Below are 23,133 nucleotides of genomic sequence, written 5' to 3'. Positions count from 1 at the left end.
GACACTAAGCTCTTGGAAGAATACAGTAGAGTTGGTAGGGATGTACCTTGTCCACAACAAGCCACCATTTATTCATTTTCAGATACGTTTTCAGTGTCTGTGAATCTAAGTTACACAGCAGGTTCACCAAACAAGTTAAAAAGAAACTGTCACGAGTGACGTTAGCACGGGAGAGCAATTCCTTCTTAAAATCTAAACAGGGCTCCCGGGGCTCCAAAAACAAACGGTTGGGGTGAAACAGAACCAAAAGGGATAAAGACCATCTGCTCAGCTTCTACCGTTACATCTGACCCGCCTGGAACAAGCAGCATTATCTGTTCCAGGACTTGTGTCCATCCCGATTCCGCCGAACAAGTTCTCCCTGAGCTTTTCCACTATGATCCGAGGAACGGCCTTCGTTCCCAGACTAAGCGGTGGGAGTCTCCGTTTAGAAAATCAGGAATAAAACCCGACCCTTTCCATTAGCAGCCTCCCTACCCGGACCCGAGTCGGCCAGAGAGATCAGTGACGGTCATGACGGCGGGTGTCTGTACCGGGCCGGACCCGAAGTCCTGCCCAGCCAGCAACGCCAGCGTCCCCCTACCCGAGGGGCCGGCCGACCTCCCCGTCCTGACCCTGTCCGGAAAGATCCGCGTGTCGCTCACTTTCTTCCTTTTCCTCGTCTCCACAGCCTTCAACGTCTCGTTCCTGCTGAAGCTCGGGAAAGGGGGCCAGAGGCAAGAGAGAGGCAAGAAGAAGAGGCTGCCCCGAATGAAGGTGCTCCTCAAGCACCTGGCGGTGGCCAACCTTCTGGAAACTCTGATCGTCATGCCCCTGGATGGGGTCTGGAACGTGACGGTGCAGTGGTACGCCGGGGGGCTTCTCTGCAAAGCCCTGAGCTACCTGAAGCTCTTCTCTATGTACGCCCCCGCCTTCATGATGGCGGCCATCAGCCTGGACCGCTGCCTGGCGCTGACCAGGCCCCTGGCGGTGAAAAGCCTGACCCAGCTTGGACGGGGCCTAATTGGCCTGGCCTGGCTTCTCAGCGGGGCCTTCGCTGGGCCGCAGGTAACCAACAACCCTCCCCATCGGCCCCAGGGAGGTCACGTCCATAATAACTGGGAGAGGGCCGGTTAGGGAGGTGGGGCTTGCGGATTACTTGGCTGGCAAAGAATAATAATAATAATGTTGGTATTTGTTAAGCGCTTACTATGTGCCGAGCACTGTTCTAAGCGCTGGGGTAGACATAGGGGAATCAGGCTGTCCCACGTGGGGCTCACAGTCTTCATCCCCATTTTACAGATGAGGGAACTGAGGCACAGAGAAGTTAAGTGACTTGCCCACAGTCACACAGCCAACAAGTGGCAGAGCTGGGATTCGAACTCATGAGCCCTGACTCCAAAGCCCGTGCTCTTTCCACTGAGCCACGCTGCTTCCGGTGCGGCCTAGTGGATAGAGCACGGGCCCGGGAGTCAGAAGGTCCTGGCTTCTATTCCTGGCTCCGCTGCGTGAGCTTGGGCAAGCCGCTTTGCTTCTCTGTGCCTCAATTCCCTCATCTGAAAATGGCGATGGAGACTGTGAGCCCTGTGTGGGACAAGGACTGGATCCGATCTGATTTGCTTGTATTCATCCCGACGCTTAAAACAATGCCCGCCGCATAGTAAGCGCTCCACGAACCCCATTATTATTGTTATGATTATTATGCCTGATGTTATTATCATTATTATCCCCTAAATCCTAGTTTCCTCCGTTTCCCCCAAGAGATTACAAGTCAGGTCTGAGCTACATTGGGGATTGCGGGGAGGACCCTGTTGCAACTAAATCATAGAATGATCGATTAATTGCAACTCATTAATTATATTTAAAAGAGCTAATGTGTCATAAATTTAAGGAATCTCTATTCTTGCCTCTAAGCTTGGCTAAGTGGGTGAAGTTGGAGTTTCACTAGTGAGAGGAGTCTCTTTCAATGCGAAAAACATTTGTTACTCGTCAGTTTTGGAGTAGAAAATGGTCCAGATAAGCAATCTCGAAAAACTAAAGCAGAACCGCGTCATATTCGATCAACGATATTTCCCGAGTGCATACTGTCCTAAGCGCCGGGGAGAATGCAATATAACAAGAGTCGCTAGATGTGATCCCTGCCATGAGATTCTTACAGTCTACAGCGGGAGATAGATTAGGGCTGGGGGAAATAGTATACAAATATTGAAGTATGATGAGGCTGGGAGGTGTATCAAAATGCTTCAGGGTTTCAAGTTCATCCATTCACTCATTTAGTCGTATTTATTGAGCACTTACTGTGTGCAGATCACTGTATTAAGCCCTTGGAAAGTACAATTCGGCCACAGATAGAGACATTCCCTGCCCACAACGGGCTCACGGTCTAGAAACGGGCTCATAGTCTAGAGGTCCCAGTCGATACCGAAGGGAGGGTGGAAGGAGGAGGTAAAGGACTTCATCTGGGAAAACCTCTTGAAGAGACGTCATTTTTAGAAGGTTTTTGGAAGCGGGGAGTGAAGTGAACTCTCAGATATGAAAGGGGAGTGAGTTAACTTCTCTGTGCCTCAGTTCCCTCATCTGTAAAATGGGGTTGAAGACTGTGAGCCTCACGTGGGACAACCCGATGACCCTGTATCTCCCCCAGCGCTTAGAACAGTGCTCTGCGCATAGTAAGCGCTTAACAAATACCAACATCATTATTATTATTATTATTATTATTAAAGTGAGAATGGGTTAGCTGCAGGATAGGTGATATCGAGGTACGGGGGTAGGTTGGGGTTAGAGGAGTGAACACGTGAGGGTTAGTTTGTAGTAGAAGAAGGTAAAAGGGAGACGACAGATCGAAAGCCTCTGAAAGCCGACGGCGGAGAGTCTCTGTCTTACGCACCGGTGGAAGGGCAGTCGGTGGAGGTTTTGGAGGAGTCGGGAGATAGAGACTGAGTGTTTTTTTCAGAAAAATGGTCTGGGCAGCGGAGTGAAGTACGGACTGGAGAGGGGAGAGGCAGGAAGAAGGGACGTCAGCCAGGAGTCTGATGCGGTAGTCAAGATGGGAAGTTTTGAGTGCCCGGTTATCTTGTCTCCATTCCAGCTCCGGCTCGGCTCCTATAAAGTGCTTAGCAAATGCTACAAATGTACTGCCACTGTCAATCGATCAATATTTATTGAGCACTTACCACGTGCAGAGCATTGAACTGAGCACCTCGGAGGCTACGGTACGACAGAGTTGGCAGTCACATTCCCTGTCCACAGTGAGCTTACGGTCTAGAGGGGGAGAGAGACAGTAATGTAAATAAGCAATTTATAACATGATTTATGTTATCAATTTATAACAAATTATATAGTTGTAGTAATTTATAGTGGTTTAATAGTAATTTATAACATGTACTAGATACTGAAAAGAGAGGCAGCATGGCCTAGTGAAAAAGAACATAGGCGTGGGAATGCCGGGACCTGGGTTCTAATCCCTCTTTTGACCACTGCTTGCTGTGTGACCTGGGGCAAGTCACTTAACACTTCTGTGCCTCGGTTTCCCCAACTTTAAAATAGGGATTAAATGCCTGTTCCTCCTCCTACTTAGACTGTGAGCCCCATGTGGGACAGGAACAGTGTCCAACCCGATGAGCTTGTATCTACCCCAGTGCTTACAGCAGAGAGCTGGGCACAGAGTAAGTCCCTAACGGGTACACTAATAATATTCGACCCTACAACCAGGAATAGAAGCAGAGTGTACGACTGTTGCATTTAATTGTCGTACCTGTTAAGCATTTTGTGCCAGCCACTGAACTAAGCGCTGGGGTGGATGCGAGTAAATCAGGTTGGATACAGTCCCCGTCCCACGTGAGGCTCGCGGTCTTCATCCCCATTTTACAGATGAGGGAACTGAGGCACAGAGAAGTTAACCGATTGATTATTATGGTATCTGTTAAGCGCTTACTGTGTACCAAGCGTTGTTCTAAGCGCTTGGGTAGATACGAGGTAATCAGATCGGCTCACGTGGGGCTCGTAGTCTCGATCCCCATTTTACAGACGAGGTAACCGAAGCCCAGAGAAGTGAAGTGATTTGCCCAAGGTCACACAGCAGACAAGTGGCGGAGCCGAGATTAGAACCCATGCCCTCTGACTCCCAAGCCCCTGCTCTTTCCTGTAAGCCACGGAAGCGACTTGCCCGAGTCAAGTGGAAAGTGGCAGCGCCGGAATTAATAATAACGTTGGTATCTGTTAAGCGCTTACTAGGTGCAGAGCACTGTTCTAGGCGCTGGGAGAGATACAGGGTCATCAGGTCGTCCCACGTGAGGCTCACAGTTAATCTCCATTTTCCAGACGAGGAAACTGAGGCACAGAGAAGTGAGATGACTCGCCCACAGTCACACAGCTGACAAGTGGCAGAGCCAGGGTTGGAAACCATGACCTCTGACTCCCAAGCCCGGGCTCTTTCCACTGAGCCACGCTTCGGTCCTTGTTACTCCCGGGCCATGCTCTATCCGCTAGGCCATGCTGCTTCTGCTTCTGGGTTGCCCTCCAGATGCGACGGGATGCGGAAAACGGTTTACGTGACTTTACTCGCAACCTGCCGAGAAGATTCTAGGCACTCTCTCACCACTCCGTCCCTGCCACTTACTCTGAAGGCCAAACTTTCAGGAACACCATCGTCGCTCAGTGCAGAAACAAAACCACCGAGACTGTGGAAGCCTGATTTTCCAGAGAGGTGTTAGACAGCTGGCTTCGTTCCCCGCCTCGGGTGGAGACCGATTAGACCATCGGTGATCAGACCTATGACGGGCTGCTCATTAGGAGGGGCGAAAACATGTCTCAGAAAGGGCATGTCCGTATCTAATTCTAATTTCTAACATTACAGTCTTGTTCGTCCACAAGATTCTCTCAGAAACAGGGCATTTCATTCAGTAGTATTTATTGAGCGCTTACTATGTGCAGAGCACTGGACTAAGCGCTTGGAATGAACAAGTCGGCAACAGAGACGGTCCCTGCCGTTTGACGGGCTGACGGTCTAATCGATAGAACCGAGAGACACGATCCCTGCTCTCAAGGAGCTCGCACTCTATGGGGGACACTCGCCCTGAAATAATTCCCAAACAAGGGGGAAGAAAGAAAAGTAGTTTTACGGGTAAGTCCTTAAGTCACTGAGTATTTTTGAAGTCAAATACGAAATTTTTGCTTCACTAATAATAATAATAATGTTGGTATTTGTTAAGCGCTTACTCCGTGCAGAGCATCTGTCGAAACACCTCTCGCCCACTGACACTTCGGGGATGAAACTTCCTTCCTCGGCCGACAGTGATGACTTTGGGAGGGGGAGAAGACTCGAGGGTAACATCGCTTCCGAAAGGCAGCAGGCAAGATTGGAAAATAGCCAATCCATCAATCGACTCGTCAGTTGATACATACCGAACGCCTGCCGTGTGCAAAGCACTGCATTGAGCGCTTGGGAGATTACAATAGAGGAATAATGCTGGTATCCGTTAAGCGCTTACTACGTGCCGAGCACTGTTCTAAGCGCTGGGGTAGACACAGGGGGATCAGGTTGTCCCACAGTCTTAATCCCCCTTTTCCAGATGAGGTAACTGAGAGAAGGGAAGTGACCTGCCCAAGTCACCCAGCTGACAAGCGGCAGAGTGGGGATTCGAACCCATGACCTCTGACTCCCAAGCCCGGGCTCTTTCCACTGAGCCTCGCAGGGAATGTGTCCGTCGACTCTGCTGTATTTGACTCTCCCAAGTGCTTAGAAAGAGCACGGGCTTTGGAGGCAGAGGTCATGGGTTCGAATCCCGGCTCGGCCACTTGTCAGCTGTGTGACTGTGGGCAAGTCACTTCACTTCTCTGTGCCTCAGTTACCTCATCTGTCAAATGGGGATTAAGACTGTGAGCCCCACGTGGGACGACCTGATTCCCCCGTGTCTCCCCCAGCGCTTAGAACAGTGCTCTGCGCATAGTAAGCGCTTAACAAATACCAACATTATTATTATTATTATTATTACGACGGTCAGGTGAAATTCGAAGGCGATCAAGAGGATGTGGGTGTAGAACGGCTTACTATTTTTCTCCTTATTTTCTCTCGAGTTATTAACGTTAATGAAATTATGATCCCAGGCGGCCCTCTGGTGGTTCATAGTAGAAACTACTTTTTTAGTTTTCTCCACCCAGGCAGGGCATTTGCTTTTGCTCGTTTGATTTTTTTTTAAAAAAAGAATCCTTCCCTGGGCAAAGCGCTGTGCTAAACACTTGGAAGAGAAGACACTCTCCCTCCAAGTGGACAGACAGTGTCCCTCCTAGCGGAGAGAACACGGGCCTGGGAGTCAGAAGGTCATGGGTTCTAATCACGCCCCCGCCGCCTGTCTGCTGGCGGTGGGATACGGACTGTGTCCAACCTGATTAGCTTGTACTCATCCCGGCGTTCAGTCCAGTGCCTGGCACACGGTAAACGCTAAACAAATGCCATTAAAGGAAAAAAATAAATAAAAGTTTGGGCCAGTTAGAATGTGGATGTAAAGGGAACCTTTGTCCTTCCACACCGCTTGTGGCTTTCAAGACACCGAGATCTGTGACGCTCAGAAACGTCGTCATCGTTACTTCACTTCGCTTCTCTGGGCCTCTGACTCCTTCTGACTCCCAGGCCGGTGGTCCATCTGCCAGGCCACGCTGCTTCTGCTAGAACCTCCTCCCCTGGACTGTAAGCTCCTTGGGGACGGAAAATCATAATAATAATAACGATGTTGGTATTTGTTAAGCGCTTACTGTATGCGGAGCACTGTTCTAAGCGCTAGGGTAGATAAAAGGTGATCAGGTTGTCCCACGGGAGGCTCACAGTCTTAATCCCCATTTTCCAGATGAGGGAACTGAGGCCCAGAGAAGTGAAGTGACTCGCCCACAGTCACACAGCCGACGAGTGGCAGAGCCGGGATTAGAACCCGTGACCCCTGTCTCCCAAGCCCGGGCTCTTTCCACTGAGCCACGCTGCTTCTCTATGAATATGTCTACCAAGTCTATTACGCGGTACTCTCCAAAAAGCTCCGTACGGCGCTTTGCACACATCAAGCGTTCAATAAATACCACTGATGGATGAATACGACTTACGGATTTGGAAAGGTCTTTCAAAGGATGCACGTTCCAGGCACTTAAAAATAGAGAAGAGTTTCTGGGAAAAAAAAAGAGTAATTTTTCAGAGCGTCGTAACCTTTTTTTTTTGAACTTCTTCTTCTAGCTCTACATTTTCCGAGTGGTTTACATAACAGACAGTTCCGGGAAGATGGACACTTTCTCTCAGTGTGTGACTCACAGCAGTTTTCCAGAATGGTGGCAGGAGGCTTTCTATAACCTCTTTACCTTCCACTGCCTCTTCATTGCACCTCTCTTCATCACGCTGGTCTGTAATGCTAGAATCATCTTCGCCATGACGCGGGGCCTGCGCCAGGATCCTCAAAGTACGTATCCCTGAGGTCTTCTGATAGAAAAGGGAGGGTCCTCCCTCGGAATTCGTAGACCCCTGACAGGCAGGCTAAGGTACTGTGTTCGGGGGCAAGGAATCGACGGCAGTGCGGGATCCAGCACGGCCTAATGGGTAGGGCACGAGCCGAGGACCCTGGGGGTCTGGGTTCTAATCTCCTCTCCATCGCCCGCGTGACCCGGGGTGAGTCACTTCGCTTCTCTCCGCCGCGGTTTCCTCAACGGTAAAATGGGGATTCGACGTTTGTTCCCCCTCCTGCTTAGATTGTCAGCCCACGTGGGACGGGGATTGTACCTGGACTGGTTAACTTGTATATACTCAGTGCTTAGGACAGTGCTTGGCACACAGTAAGCGCTTAACAAATACCACCATCATCATCATCATCATCATTATGCCAAGCAGGGGCATCTCCCTAGGGCTCTGACAGATTCCAAGAGATCAGGGGCAAAGCGAAGGAGGCTGTGTGTTCCTCCACATTTCACCTGACCCAACTCTTCCTGCGTTGGCTACGATTAGTCCCCCTGTAACCCAACTCCTCCTCCTGAGTCACGTACCCAAGAATAAAATAAAATTGCGGTATTTGCTAAACACTTTCTAGGTGCCAAGTCCTGTTCTGAGCTCTAGGGTAGATACAAGATAACCCAGGTCAGATACGGTCCCAGATTCCAGTGGAGTTCACAGTCTGAGCGGGAGGGAGAACAGGTATTTTGAATCCCCATTTTAGAGATGAGGAAACTAAGGCCTCGAGAAGGGAATAATAATAATAATGATGGTATTGGTTAAGCGCTTACTACGTGCCAAGCACTGTATCCCTGGGGGGATACAAGGTAATCAGATTGGCCCACGTGGGGCTCACAATCTTATCCCCCTTTTTACAGATGAGGTAACTGAGGCCCAGAGTAGTTAGGTGACTGCCCAAAGTCACACGGCTGATCAGTGGCAGAGCCGGGCTTAGAACCCACAACCTCCGACTCCCAATCCCGCGCTCTTTCCACTGAGCCACACCAGTGATTTACCCAAGGTCACGAAGCAGGCAAGTGGCAAAGCCAGGATTAGAACCTAGGACCCCGATGGCCGGACCCATACTGTTCCCACTAGGCCTCGCCGTTAAATGGAAAAACGGAAAACCCGGGGAAAACAATTTCGGAATGTAGGCGCAAGCTAATAGGCACTGAAGGATCGAAGTATCGCGTATGGATTCAGTGGACTATCGGATCGTCGGAAAGAATAACATAGGTAAAGATCCGAACCTCTGGGGGACTCTCTGCAGGGGCCAGGTTATTTTTGGATTCCCGTGTTGCCCGGGCACGTTTTCTCGGTGATACGGTGTAGGGGAGCTCAGAGGAGACTAAGCAAGTATTTCTCTCTGTTCCGGTAGGCCTGGAACTCAATCGATCCAACAACAACATCCCCAGGGCCCGTTTGAAGACGCTGAAGATGACTGTGGCGTTCGCTGTCTTATTTACCGTTTGCTGGACTCCCTACTACATCCTGGGAATTTGGTATTGGTTTGAGCCAGAAATGCTAAATAGGGTGCCCGACCCAGTAAGTCACTTCTTCTTCCTCTTCGGCTTACTAAATCCATGCTTGGACCCGCTAATATACGGGTATTTCTCTCTGTAGCGGTTGCATCTCCAGGGCGACAGAAAGTCACACAGCTTGGCGCTCTCTGGACAGAGAGCGCCCGAGGGAAGCCGCGTCCAAACAGAGCACCTCTTTAAATCCTTTCACTGTTCCCGTTTTCTACGTCACCGGTGCCTCTCCGTCGTTCCCGAAATGGTTGTGCATCCACCTCCGCATCAAGCAGAAACCCCTCACCGGCGGTTTTAAAGCCCTCAATCCCCTCGCTCCCTTCTACCTCTCCTCTCTACTCTCCTACTACAACCCAGTACGCACACTTCCCTCCTCTACTGCCAACCTCCTCACTGTACCTCAATCTCCTCCATCTCCCGACCTCTCGCCCATCTCCTACCTCCGGCCTGGAATGTTTCCTCTTCCCATTCGACAGACAGTTACTCTCCCCCGCTTCAAAGCTTTATTGAAGGCCCATCTCCTCCAAGAAGCCTTCCCTGACTAAGCCCTCCTTTCCTCTTCTCCCACTCCCTCTGGAGAAGCAGCGTGGCTCAGCGTTAAGAGCCCGGGCTTTGGAGTCAGAGTTCATGGGTTCGAATCCCGGCTCTGCCGCTTGTCAGCTGTGTGACTGTGGGCGGGTCACTTCACTTCTCTGGGCCTCAGTTACCTCATCTGTAAAATGGGGATTAACCGTGAGCCTCACGTGGCACAATCTGATGACCCTGTATCTCCCCCAGCTCTTAGAAGAGTGCTCTGCACATAGTAAGCGCTTAACAAATACAAATATCAACCTTACTTTGACTTTCTCCTTTTATTCCTCCCCCTTCCTAGCGCCACAGCACTAATGTACATATCTGTAATTTTATTTATTTTAATGTCTGTCTCCCCCTCTAAACTGAAAGTTCCTTGTGGGCAGGGAATATTGCACTCTCCCAAGCACTTAGTACAGTGATCTAAACTTTCAGTTATGTCCACTATATACCAGTTCTAGGTCCTTTTGTCCCATTCGACCCCATGTCCCGAACTTGGCATGAAATAGGGAAGATTTTTTTTAACTGCTTACTAATAGGAAGCACCTGCCTGATTTTGATAAGGAAAATGAATATTCAGGAAAGACTAATCCCTTCCGTTCTTAATCAAAATGTAAACCTTTGCTGTATCGAGCATGCAAACTTCATGGATCCGATTCTCCTGAGGAATAAGCAGACACTCAATGGAGCAAAAAAAATCGATAGTGTTTATTAAGCACTTATTGGGGGCAGAGCACTGTACTAAGCACTTGGAAGAGTGCAATAGGGTAGAACTGGCAGGCACATTCCCTGCCCGCAAGAGGCTTACAGTCTAGCGGGACCATTGAAGACACTTTGCCTCCGCTCAGTCCCCTTTCAAAAAACTGTGCCTTCCCTCTAGGCCTTATCATTCATCCCAACACTTGTGTGAACAATAAACACTGTCAGCCCGAAGGATTTCTTTCACAGAATGTTTCCTGGTCTCCTGAGCAAGTGTGTGAACCTCCTGGAGTCTAACTTAGTGCTCAACTTATTGTAACGGGGCAGCACAGACTTCAGCCGGTTAACCGCTTGAATAGCTAAATGTTTATTATAAGTATAAGCTCCCGGAGGGCAGGGGCGTGTTTCGTCCTACTTCTCAACCATTTGGTACGGTGTGGTGCATTCATTCATTCATTCGTATTTACTGAACGCTTACTGTGTGCTGAGCACTGTACTTGGAAAGTCCAAACAGGGGCAATCCCTGCCCTCGATGGGCTCACAGTCTAGAGGGTGGAAGGCAGGCATCAATACAAGTAAACGGGCGTCACTAAAAATAAATAGAATTATAGATATAACACATATGAGCCTTCCAGGTGGTCCCAGAGAATCAGGAGGGGGTGGGGGCACTGGATGTGACATCGCAGTCCCGGCCGGAGGCGGGATGGAGCGGGATGGAGCGGGATGAAGTGGGATGGGGCGGGATGGAGTGGGATGGGGCGGGCCCGCGATGATTCAGAGGGAGTTCAAATAATGTGAAGACCACCACTATTTCCACCAGTATTACGACTAATACCGCAATTCCTAGTATTACCGGGAATACTACGATTAGAGAAGCGGCGCGGCTCGGGGGCAGGAGCTCAGGTTTAGGAGTCAGAGGTCATGGGTTCTAATCCCGGCTCCGCCACCTGTCAGCTGGGTGACTCTGGGCAAGTCACTTCACTTCTAGGGGCCTCCGTGACGTCATCTGTAAAATGGGGATGAGGACTGTGAGCCTCACGGGGGGCAACCCGATGACCCCGTATCTCCCCCGGGTCTTAGAGCGGTGCTCGGCACATAGTAAGTGCTTAACAAATACCAACATCGTCATTATTATTATTACCACAACCACTGCTACCAGTATCGCTTAGAGAAGCAGCGTGGCTCAGTGGCAAGAGCCCGGGCTCGGGCATCAGAGGTCATGGGTTCTAATCCCGGCTCCGCCGCCTGTCAGCTGGGTGACTCTGGGCAAGTCACTTGACTTCTCGGGGCCTCAGTGACCTCATCTGTAAAATGGGGATGAAAACTGGGAGCCCTACGTGAGACAACCTGATTATCTTATATCTACCCCAGCGCTTAGAACAGTGCTTGGCACATAGGAAGCACTTAACAAATACCAACATTATTATAATTATTCTATCAGTACTATACTAATGCAACTATTATTACGACTATTACTAATAATAATCATGGTATTTGTTAAGTACCCACTCTGAGCCAAGCACGGTACTAAGCGCTGTGACAGAGACAAGGTAATCATTTCAGACACTGTCCTTGTCCCCCTTAGGACTCACAGTCTATGGAGGAGGAGGAACAGGTATTGAACCCCCGTTTCAGAGATGAGGAAAGTGAGAAGTTAAGTGACTTACCTAAGGTCTCATAGCAGGCAAGTAGCAGAACAAGGATTAGAACACAAATCCTCTGACTCCAGACCCGAGCTCTTTCCACTAGGGCACACCTACTCCTAACACTCCTCCTCCTCCTTGTACTCCCTCAATATTCCTCCTGGTGTTTTTCTTTTTTTATGGTATTTGTTAAGCACTTACTGTGTGTCGAGCACTGTTCTAAGCGATGGGTTAGAGACAAGATAATCAGGTTGGACGTCATCCCTGTCCAACCTGCCCAAGGAGGCTTTAATCACCATTTTATAGATGGGATTTTATAGAGAACTCAAATGACTTGCCCAGAGTCACCCCGCAGGCATGTGCAGAGTCAGGATTAGAACCCAGGTCCTCTGACTCCCGGGCCCGGGCTCTTTCCACTAGGCAACACTGCTTCTCTTCCTAGTACTCCTCCTCTCCTCCTTTCCCCTCCCCTCAGCACTGTGCTCATTTGTATATATTATTTATTACCCTATTTATTTTGTCAGTGAGGTGTTCATCCCTCGATTCTATCCGTCTTGATAATGTCGTCTTGTTTTTGTTTCGTTCTGTTTTGCTCTGCCGTCTGTCTCCCCCGTTTAGACCGTGAGCCCGTCACTGGGCAGGGATTGTCTCTCTCTGTTGCCGAATTGTCCGTTCCAAGCGCTTAGTTCAGTGCTCTGCCCATAGTAAACGCTCAATAAATACTATTGAATAAATGAATACTCCTCCTCCTAGTACTTCCCCTTCAGCACCGCTCTTCTTAGCATTATCCTCCTGCTATTACTAGTCCGATTATAGGAAGTTCTGACTCACGGCCACGGCGACGGTTCAGTTCCAGATGGACCCCAGGAAGGTATCCCCCGGGGACCCGTGAGAGTGAATCGACGCCGAGGGTTCGCCCTGCCATCTGAAAATCCAAATAACTGCGTTTGGCGGGGGGCCTGGCCGGTAGAGGAGACCGTGTCCTAAAGACACCGCCTGGTGCCATGCAGCCCACGCGAGGTGGGCAGAGGAGGAGCGGAAGCGGAACCGACCCAGACCCCCAGAATTTGGGTCGGCTCAGGAGGGGTTTTGGTCCCCCGGGGCCTCGACAGGCAGCTATGGATCCTTCGGACCGATGGGCTCCGATCAGCGATACCGAGCTCGAACTCCACCAGTACCGGGGCACGGAGTAGGTCAAGCGGCCGTCCAACGTGTCCCGCTTGTTAACTCGGTCCGTTGTGAAACGTCGGATAATTTCCAAGGAGCGATCGGGACGTGGAGAGAATCTGCCTTCCTGGTTAGAACGACTAGGCGTCCCCGTTTGAAAGGACCGGGCTTGCTGTTTAGGATTCCATCCGCTCTCACCTCGGGCGGGCCCCATTAGCAGTTCACTCTCTGCCACCTGGGTGAGGGGAGACTAGGAAAATGGCAGGAAGTGTGGATGAACGAGGGCCAACCCATCTCCCTCCTCCTCCTTCTCCTCCATCTCAGCAGCCGAAATGGCCCTTCCCGCCTCATTCCTTGGGGCTTCCAGCAGGGCCGAGAAGACAGACAACCTGGTGAGGCCCGGTTGGGCTGGCGCAGCGAAGCTCCTGGCGGCCGGCTGAGGCAACCACGGAGACCCGCAGCATTTGGTGGTTCCTCCTCCCTTCATCTGCCTTCATCTCCCTCCCCCTCTTTTTCCCCTTCTCCCCCACCTTCCGCTTTTCTTCTAATAACGAGGCTGGTATCTGTTCGGCGCCTACTGTGTACCCAGCGGTCGATCAACCGTATTTATTGAGCGTTAATTGGGTGCGGAGCACTGTACTGAGCCCTTGGGAGAGAATGCCCCCTGTCAGCTGTGTGACTGTGGGCAAGTCACTTCACTTCTCCGGGCCTCAGTTCCCTCATCTGTAAAATGGGGATGAAGACTGTGAGCCTCACGTGGGACAGCCTCATTCCCCTATATCTATCTGCCCCAGCGCTTAGAACAGTGCTCTGCACGTAGTAAGCGCTTAACAAATACCAACATTATTATTATTATTATTAACAATATTAGACTGTAAGCCCGTGGTTAGACTGGAAGCCCGACAATGGGCAGGGATTGTCCCCATCTGTTGCCGAATTGTCCGTTCCAAGCGCTCAGTACAGTGCTCTGCGCATAGTAAGCGCTCAATAAATACCGTTGAATGAATGAACAGTATAATAGAGTGGGCAGACACGTTCCCTGCCCACGGGGAGCTCTGGACATGACTGAGAGGGACCCACCGAGAAGCTGCAGGTTACATCCCGTCATCAGTACTGGATGTGGACCCGGATCGGAAGGGATCGCTGTGAATGCATGGGGACTGGGGCGGCGCGGCTCAGCGGAAAGAGCGCGGGCTTGGGAGGCAGAGGTCATGGGTTCGAATCCCGGCCCTGCCACTCGTCAGGTGTGTGACCGTGGGCGAGTCGCTTCACTTCTCTGCGCCTCGGTGACCTCATCTGTAAAAGGGGGATTAACCGTGAGCCTCACGTGGGACAACCCGATGAGCCGGTATCTCCCCCAGCGCTTGGAACGGTGCTCGGCACATAGTAGGCGCTTAACAAATACCAACATTATTATTATTATCATTAAATGGCCCGGGGGGTGGACGGACGAATGAAGGACTGGCCGGATGAATGAATAAATGGGTGCGTGGAGGGAACGGACGGACGAAGGACTGAATTGACGAATGAATGGGCCCCATTGCCGTCAGGATGGCTGAGGTAAGCCTCGTCTGAGACGTGCTGCAGCCTGTCGGGAGGGACTGTTGCTCCCTGCTTTCCCTTCTTTTCTCCCTTCTGGCACACGCGACCCCTCCCGTCTCGGTCCAGGCCTAAATCAGCTTGCCTTCGTACCCCCCGCCACAGAGGTTGACTCCGCGGAGGCGGGGGGAGCCCCGGCCCCCAGGGGACCGACAGCCAAGGGACCACCCGCGGAGCTTTTAGAGGAGGGAAAGCAGTCGTAGCCGCCTCCCCCGCAAGCCTCTGCCCACACAGCCTCCGCTCCAGCTTGTCAGAGCCAGAGAGGGAGCGGGAGTTCGGCCAACGTTGTTGTAACGCCCTCTCTCAGACCATTAGTACCGTGCTCTGCACACGGTAGACACTCAATAAGTATGACTGATGGATTGATTGATGGATTGGGCCAGATGGCTGGAAGCAGCGTGGCTCAGGGGCAAGGGCCCGGGCTTGGGAGTCAGAGGTCACGGGTTCGAATCCCGGCTCCGCCACTGGTCAGCTGTGTGACTGTGGGCGAGTCACTTAAGTTCTCTGTGCTTCAGTGACCTCATCTGTACAATGGGGATTAACACTGTGAGCCTCACGTGGGACAACGTGTTGACCCTGTAATGACCCCAGCCCTTAGAACAGTGCTCTGCACATAGTAAGCGCTTAACAAATACCAACATTATTATTATTATTATTATTATCCCATGCCCCGAGGGCAGCCACTGGCATGAAGTTCTGTGAGAACTTAGACTGCGAGCCCGTCATCGGGCGGGGACTGTCTCTGTCTGTTGCCGAATTGTACATTCCAAGCGCTTAGTACAGTGCTCTGCACATAGTAAGCGCTCAATAAATACTATTGAATGAGTGAATGAATGAGAAGCCCCTGCCTCAGCTGCTGGGCAGATCAGGTCGAGGGAGCCAGTGAGAGCGGGACGGGGTCGGCCCTTAGAGGCTCCCAGACCGTAAACCCGGTGCGGGCGGCGATCGTCTCTCTTGATTGCTGAATCGTGGCTCAGCAGAAAGAGCCCGGGCTTGGGAGTCAGAGGTAGCGGGTTCTAATCCCGGCTCCGCCACTTGCCTGCTGTGTGCCCTTGGGCACGTCACTTAACTTCTCTGAGCCTCAGTGACCTCATCTGTAAAATGGGGATTAAGACCGGGAGCCCCATGTGGGACAACCTTGTAACCCCAGTGCTCAGAACGGTGCTCGGCACATAGTAAGCGCTTTACAAATACCACCGTTACCGTTATTACTTTCCAAGCGCTCAGTACAGTGGTCCGCACACAGTAAGTGCTCAATAAATACGATTGAATAAATGAATGAATGTCCATATCCGTAATTTATTTATATTCATATCTGCCTCCCCCTCTAGGCAGTGAGCTTCTTGTATGCAGGGGATGTGTCTACCAACTACACTGCAGCGTACTCGCATTCGTTCATTCGTATTCACTGAGCATTTACTGTGTGCTAAGCACTGTGCCAAGCGCTTGGGAAAGTAGAATACAACAAGAGACAATCCCTGCCCACAACGGGCTCACAGTCTAGAGCGGGGGGGGGGGGGGGAGACAGGCACCAATACAAATCAACAGACATCAATATGAATAAATAAGGTAGCAGATTCATTCGTTCAATCGTATTTATTGAGCACTCACAGGGTGCAGAGCACTGTACTAAGCGCTTGGAAAGTACAATTCGGCAACCGATGGAGGCAATCCCTACCCAACAACGGGCTCACAGTCTAGAAGGGGGAGACAGATAACAAAACAAAACAAGTAGACAGGCAGATATATATATTCGTAAGTGCCGCGGGGCAGGGCGAGGGGGGAAGAGCAAAGGGAGCAAGTCAGGAGGGAGCGAGAGATGAGGAAAATCTTGGAGGAGATGGGCCTTCATCTAAGCGCTTAGTATGTGCTCTGCGCATTTTAAGCGCCCAATAGATACGATTGATCGATTGGTGGAACGTAGGGCTGCACAACGACCATGGCGCTTTTCGACCAGTCAGTCAGTGTGCTTACTGAGCGCTTACAGCGTGCAGGGCACTGTACTAACTGCTTGGGAGAGGAAAATATAACAGATATATTCCCCATTTTTGACCAGTCATTGTACTTACTGAGCGCTTAGAGTGTGCAGGGCACTGTACTGCTTGGGAGAGGGAAATATAACAGATATATTCCCTGTTTCTGATCAGTCGGTCAGACAGTCAATGTACTTACTGAGCGCTTACAGTGTGCAGAGCACTGTACTGACTGCTTGGGAGAGGCAAATATGATGTACGTCACCTTGACTGTATTTATTTGCTATTGTTTTAATGAGCCGTTCATCCCCTTGATTCTATTTACCACTATTGTTTCTGTCCGTCCGTCTCCCCCGATTAGACCGTGAGCCCGTCGGAGGGCAGGGACTGTATCTGTTACCGATTGGTCCATTCCCAGCGCTTAGTCCAGTGCTCCGCACCGAGTAAGCGCTCGAGAGAGACGACCGAATGAACACACACGTGCTCTGCCCAGCGTGGAGGGGGAGACGGGCAGGAGTAGACATTAATAAAATTAGAGTTGTAGCGTGGGGCCGGGGGGGAGGTGTAGGAAGTGTTTAACCAATACTGTCACTGTTATGATTGTTATTATCCCGCATAAAGGGAGTAAAAGGAGGGCGGGTGACATAGGAGGGCAGGAGTGGAGGCCTAGACCGGAAGTGGAGGCGGGAGACGCCATAGTTGTGGCCTTCTCACCCCTCCTGCCCTCCCCTCCCCCCCGGCCCCTGTCGGAGACTGTGCCAGTCGTGGTGCTCCGACCTCGGGGGGCTGTGGGGTGGGGGAGGGCAGGGCGCATCGACCCCCCCCCCCCGCCCATCTTGCCCCCCTTCCTGGGGGCAGGAAAATCGGCCATGGCCCCTCCAGCCTGGGGTGGAGGGGGCCGCGCCTTTAAGGGATTGAACGGCCCTTAACGTGCCCGCCGAGGGCACAGTATAGCGTGTCTATATATGTCTCTCTGTCCCGCCCAGTCCTGCCGTCCCCTCCCCTCCCGCAGGATCCGTCCCCGGTTGGGCGGGGCGGGGCGGGCTGTGCGGTGCGGCCTGCACTTCCGCCTTTTTTTGCTCCCTCTCCGGCCCGTCCGTCATCCGTCCATCATCCGTGGGTCCTCCCCCCACCGTCCATCACCCGGCCGGCCTCCCCCCACCCCCGCAGACGGCGATGGAGGAAGGCGAGGGGTCGTTGCGGGGCCCCCCGCAGCCCCCGGGACCATCCGCCAGGTGAGGCCGCGGGGAGGGGAAGGGGGGGACCCCGGGACCGGGGCCGGACACCCCCAACCCCGATCCCCGGGAAGGGCCGGGACCGGCGCCGGACACCCCACACCCTTTCCCCGAAAGAAGGACCGGACCCCACCGGACCGGACACCCCCTCCCCTCCCCGGGAGAAGGGCCGGGACCGGACACCCCCCCGCCCCCACCCCAATTGAAGGGCCGGGGCCAGGACTGGACCCCCCCACCCCGCCCTAGGAGAAGGGCCTGGCTGGACCCCCCCCCCCCCCGGGAGAAGGGCCGGACACCCCCCACCCCTCTCTGGGAGAAGGGCCGGGACCGGACCCCCCCACCCCAAGAGAAAGGCCGGGGTCAGGGCCGGACCCCCCCATCCTGGGAAGAAGGGCCGAGGCCGGACACCCCCCACCTCTCTCTGGGAGAAGGGACGGTGCCAGGGCCGGACCCCCCCACCCCAAGGGAGGGGCCGGGGTCAGGAGCAGGACAGGGACTCTGCCCCGGGGCGGGGGGCGGGGGTCCGGGGCCCGGGGCCGGGCCAAGCAGGAGCGGGCTCTGCCCCCCAGGCGAGTCACGTCCCGGGGGGTCCCAAGCCCCCCCATCCACCAGGGTGAAACCACCGTTGGGTCGCTCTGCTCCCAGCCCCTCTGCGCACACCCCCCCGCGGGGGTGATCCCTGGGGCGTCTCCTGCGGAAACCGCCCCCCCTCCCCATCGGTCCTGGGTGGGGGCGACTCCCGGGCTGGAGCCTCCCTCCCCTTTCCCGGGAAGTGGGGGCTTCAGCCCGATTCCCCCTCCCCCCCATCCTACCCCGATGTGGGAATGGCCCTTCCCGGTCACGTCTCCTCCTCGTCGTCCTCCTTTTCCTGCAGCCAGGACCGGCCGAATCGAGGGGTGGGTAGGTTTGGGGGGAAGAGGGGGTCTCTCCTGCCACGACCCCAGACCCCTTGGAAAGATGCCACCCCCCGTTCCGGTGGGAAAGCGGGAACCCGACCGAGGCCTCCCGGACACGGGGGTCCGGGAGGTTTCGGCGCGGCCCGGCCTTGCTCCCGGAGAGGCCCCGGCCGGGAGGCGGGAAGCAGTGTGGCCTAGCGGATGGAGCCGGGCCCGGGAGTCCAGAGGACCTGGCTCCGGTCACTCGTCTGCCGGGTGACCTCGGGCGAGTGACTTCGCTCTCCATCCCACCGTTTCCTCTCCTCTAAAATGGGGGATGCCTGTTCTCCCTCCTTCTTTTTAATAATAACAATAATGTTGGTATTTAAGTGCTCACTATGTGCCGAGCCCTGCCCTAAGCTCTGGAGTAGATAGGAGCTAATCGGGTTGTCCCGCGTGGGGCTCGCAGTCGTTTTACAGATGAGCGAACCGAGGCCCAGAGAAGTGAAGCGACTTGCCCAAGGTCACACAGCGGACAGGTGGCGGAGCCGGAGTTAGAACCCACGACCTCTGACTCCCGAGCCCCTGCTCTTGCCACTGAGCCTCGGACAGTGTCCGTCCTGATTGATTTGTACCTACCTCAGGGCTTAGAGCAGTGTTTGACACACGGTAATGCTTCACAAATACCATAAAAGGAAGGAGGAAAGCCGGGCCAGCCCGGCCTGGGGCTCGTGGTCACCGGGGACCCGAAGTTTCTCTTGCCTGTGCGTGGGGTACCCTTCCCTGTGCCCCGTGCCCGCGGGGGAAAGCTGCCGTCTCATCCTGCACGACCCTCAAGCCGGAGAAGCCCAGGTAGGATGGGTGGCAGGGCCCGCCCGCCGTCGTGCGCCCTTATCGGCTGTGTGACTTGGGGTGAGTCGCTTAACTTCCCTGTGCCTCCGTGACCTCATCTGTAAAATGGGGATGAAGCCAGTGAGCCCCACGTGGGACCACCTGATTACCTTGTATCAACCCCAGTGCTTAGAACAGTGCTTTGGACATAGTAAGCGCTTAACAAATACCATAATTATGATTATTATCACGTAGACCCCCCCCCCCCCGAAAGCGTCACTGTCGTGGGTTGCCCGTGTGTCTGGACAGTAAGTGGGCAGGGAACATGTCTGTTGTTGGATTGTTATAGTCTCCCATGTGCTCAGTACAGTGCTCTGCACACAGTAAGCGCTCGGTAAATAACGATTGCCCGACGGAGGGGAGATCCCACCGCCGCGGGCTGGCGGAAACCCGCCCCTTCCAGCAGAGTCGCACCCATCTGTCCCAGCTGCCCGGAACCCCAGGGATCCACCCAGTGAAATGAACTTGCTTCCCACTTGACCTACCCCAGCACGTAACACGGCGCTTAGTGCGTAGTAGACGCTTAACAGATGGCACCGTCATTACGATGACCGATGGTGAATATCCGTCTCTTGGTCTTGAAGCCCGTAGCTGCTGGTGGAGTGGTTTTCATGGGAGAAGTAGTTTTCGGTGAGAAGCAGCCCGGCCTAGAGGGAAGAGCGTGGGCCTGGGAGTTAAGAAATCTGGGTTCTCATCCTACTTTCGTCACTTGCCTGTCGGGTGACCTTGTGCCAAGCACTTAACTCTCCGTATCCGTTTCCTCATCTGTAAAACGGGGGATTTAATCCCTGTCCTCCCTCCCCTTTAGACGGTGAGCTCCACGTGGGACCCGATTATCTTGCATCTGTCCCAGTGCTTAGTACAGTGATTGGCGCATAGGAGGTGCTTAACCCATATCATTATTCTTATTTATGTTGTCAGATTTGATTTAATTGTTTCTGCCCCAGTCCCCGGTGCAGAATAAGCACTGAACTATTACCACAGTTAGGATTTTTATCAGGGGCACTCATTCACGTCTTCAGTTATCCTGCTTACAAAAGCTCTCGATGGTAGGTGTTCCGGGAAACTGAGGCAAGGGTAGAGGTCTTTAGAGGCAGAGCCGGACCCAGGAACCAGACCACCTGATCCAAAGCAGTGGTCAATAATGATAATAATACTTGTTAAGCATCCACTATGCACCAAGCACTATTCTAAGCACTGGGTAGATACAAATTAATCAGGTCGGACATAGTCCCCCTCCCATATGGGACTCCTACTCTCAATCCCCATTTGGGGAATGAGGTAACTGAAGCACAGAGCAGTGAAGTGACTTGCCGAAAGGCACACGAGAGACAGGTGGCGGAGCCGGATCAGAACCCAGGTCCTTCCGGCTCCCGGCCCGTGCTCGGTCCACTAAGCCGCGCTACTTAGGCCAGATTTCCCCCCCTCTCTGGTGGAAGGAATCCGAGAGTCAGTGATACCTCCCCGGATTAGCGGCAGCAGGGAAACTCTACTGGCGCAGTTTCTACGTTTTTCTAGCTGAAGAACGCAAAAAGTGTGGTGCTCAGAGGAGGAGAGAACTTTTGTTTCCTATTATCACACTTCGGAAGCATCTCCGGAAACCGGGTACAGAAACCCGGTGCAATGTGAATGGCTCGATGTCTATACTCATGTAAATTCAGGTAGAATCCGTGGTCAGTCACATTTCGTCGGTTTATTACGGTCCAAGTTAACACCCTAGAGAGAGGTTCTGAACAGGAGGCATCTGTTATGTCGAAATGTGGCTGGGGCGAGGCATTGCAGTTCTCTTAATTTAGCTATTTCCTGTGTGGAAATAAGACCCAGGCCCAACCGACAGATAATATTCTAAAGTAGATTTTAGAATCCCAGCGAATGGAATGAAACTCAAAATTGTCTGAATTGCAAAGAAAGACAAGTCCCAAACTCCTCCAAGCTGGGACCGGTGATGGGTTTCACGGTTGTACACTGTTGTAAACAGTTCCGCCGTCGTCCGGAGTTGCGGCGTTTCTGTGGAAAAGGCTGAAAAACAAGGGGAGGGAATAGACCCACCGCCTGTCTCTAGTCGTGGATTGGGCAGTATCCGTTGGAAGTAATCTCCCAATCTGGTTCTGGAACCACATTGGGAATCGAAGGTAGATGTGTTGGGGGGGGGATGAATTTTAATAATCAGACATTCGCTCATTATCTTCATCTCTTTGCAGCCCAAACGACAAACCCTCTCCCACCGTGACGACCGACGCTATGGAGATCGACGATGCTCTGTATAGGTAAGAGTTTCCTGAAGGCGGTAGATTTGAGTGGCTGCGTCTGTGCGGATAATCCTCCATATTTCACTTCTCTGCGGGTCTCTTTAATAGGCACGGTCTGTCTGCAGTTGTCATGATGATCTAAAGATGTCTGAAGAGCTTTGCGGATGGCCCCAGAGCCTTTCTTTTGATCTCACTTCGGGATGGCCAGAATTCGTTTCAAGCGAAAATCCAAATTGTTCAAAGAGTCTAATTGAAACCGCGCATATTAAGGTGACCTGGGAGAAGTAGTTCCACTGCCCACTGGAAAACAAGGGTCTCTTTGATGAAGATATAAAACCAGGTTTTTTTAGCGTGGTGCCGGGGGTGAGCCAGGAGAAATATTTTGGTTTGTTCTGCCCAGGCGGGTCGAACGCCGTGACAGCTGGGTCCCGATGAAATATGGGTCGGTCGATTCAGGGAACGTTCCCCGCTCGCGAACGTTCGAAAAGACGCAGAGCTCAGGCCTGGGAGTCAGAGGACCTGGGTTCTAGTCCCGACTCTGCCCGTCGTGTGATGTTTGGCCTTGGTCAAGTCACTTCACTCCTCTGTGCCTCCGTTACCTCATCTGGAAAATGGGGATTAGATATTTTGATTTTAGTTAGCGGTGTACATTAGCGGGTCGACCGCTGTGATGTCGGTGGCCTGATGAAGCGGGAGTCCATAGATTCAAGGAAAGCGGCGTTCCCAGTTTTCAGACACTGGGGAAGACGTTGGAGAGATGGCTCAGGTGGGCAACCCGTGCCCCCACCGGCCTGCCCGAGGATTTAGCCTGCGGTCCCTCTCTCTTCCTGGAGACACAGCCACCCCTTCGTGGGCTCTGGTCAGTAGCGCATCCCCTCACTCCGGGGCCGCTGACAAGATCCACAATTAGCCGGCTGGTCTAGGGTGCGGGCCGAAGTACCCTCTTCTAATAATAATAATAATGTTGGTATTTTTTAAGCGCTTCCTATGTGCCGAGCACTGTTCTAAGCGCTGGGGTAGATACAGGGTGATCAGGTTGTCCCACGTGAGGCTCACGGTTAATCCCCATTTTGCAGATGAGGGAACTGAGGCCCAGAGAAGTGAAGTGACTCGCCCACAGTCACACAGCTGACGAGTGGCAGAGCCGGGAGTCAAACTCTGACTCCGAAGCCCGGGCTCTTTTCCACCGAGCCACGCTGCTTCTATTGTTCCTTATCCCCTGCGCCCTGTTCTCCACGGATCAGTCAGTCAAGCGATGGTCT

At 52.8% G+C, this 23,133-nt stretch overlaps 2 protein-coding genes across 3 annotated transcripts in view; both read left to right on the top strand.

The window, feature by feature from the left end:
* The first annotated feature begins 505 nt into the window (after positions 1 to 505).
* Positions 506 to 10,475, top strand: GNRHR (gonadotropin releasing hormone receptor). The gene is given in 3 exon segments (NM_001123358.1): positions 506 to 1,047; positions 7,196 to 7,415; positions 8,817 to 10,475. Coding segments are annotated over 3 exon segments (999 nt in total). The 5' UTR covers positions 506 to 513; the 3' UTR covers positions 9,062 to 10,475.
* A 6,976-nt stretch (positions 10,476 to 17,451) lies between these two features.
* The window catches only part of UBA6 (ubiquitin like modifier activating enzyme 6), a 50,595-nt gene continuing 44,913 nt past the window's right edge, over positions 17,452 to 23,133 (top strand). Inside the window, exons 1-2 of one of the 2 annotated variants that reach the window (XM_029073237.2) lie at positions 17,452 to 17,856; positions 21,824 to 21,889. In XM_029073237.2, coding sequence (XP_028929070.1) covers positions 17,798 to 17,856; positions 21,824 to 21,889 — 125 coding nt within the window. In that variant the 5' untranslated portion in view covers positions 17,452 to 17,797. Of the gene's footprint in view, positions 17,857 to 21,823; positions 21,890 to 21,979; positions 22,142 to 23,133 lie in introns of those variants that run through there. The other variant, XM_029073238.1, reaches the window with a different exon arrangement.

Source organism: Ornithorhynchus anatinus, chromosome 10, assembly GCF_004115215.2.
Source record: "Ornithorhynchus anatinus isolate Pmale09 chromosome 10, mOrnAna1.pri.v4, whole genome shotgun sequence".
Lineage (NCBI taxonomy): Eukaryota > Metazoa > Chordata > Mammalia > Monotremata > Ornithorhynchidae > Ornithorhynchus > Ornithorhynchus anatinus.
The sequence above is the reverse complement of the archived record's forward strand: the minus strand, read 5'-3'. Positions and strand labels throughout refer to the sequence as shown.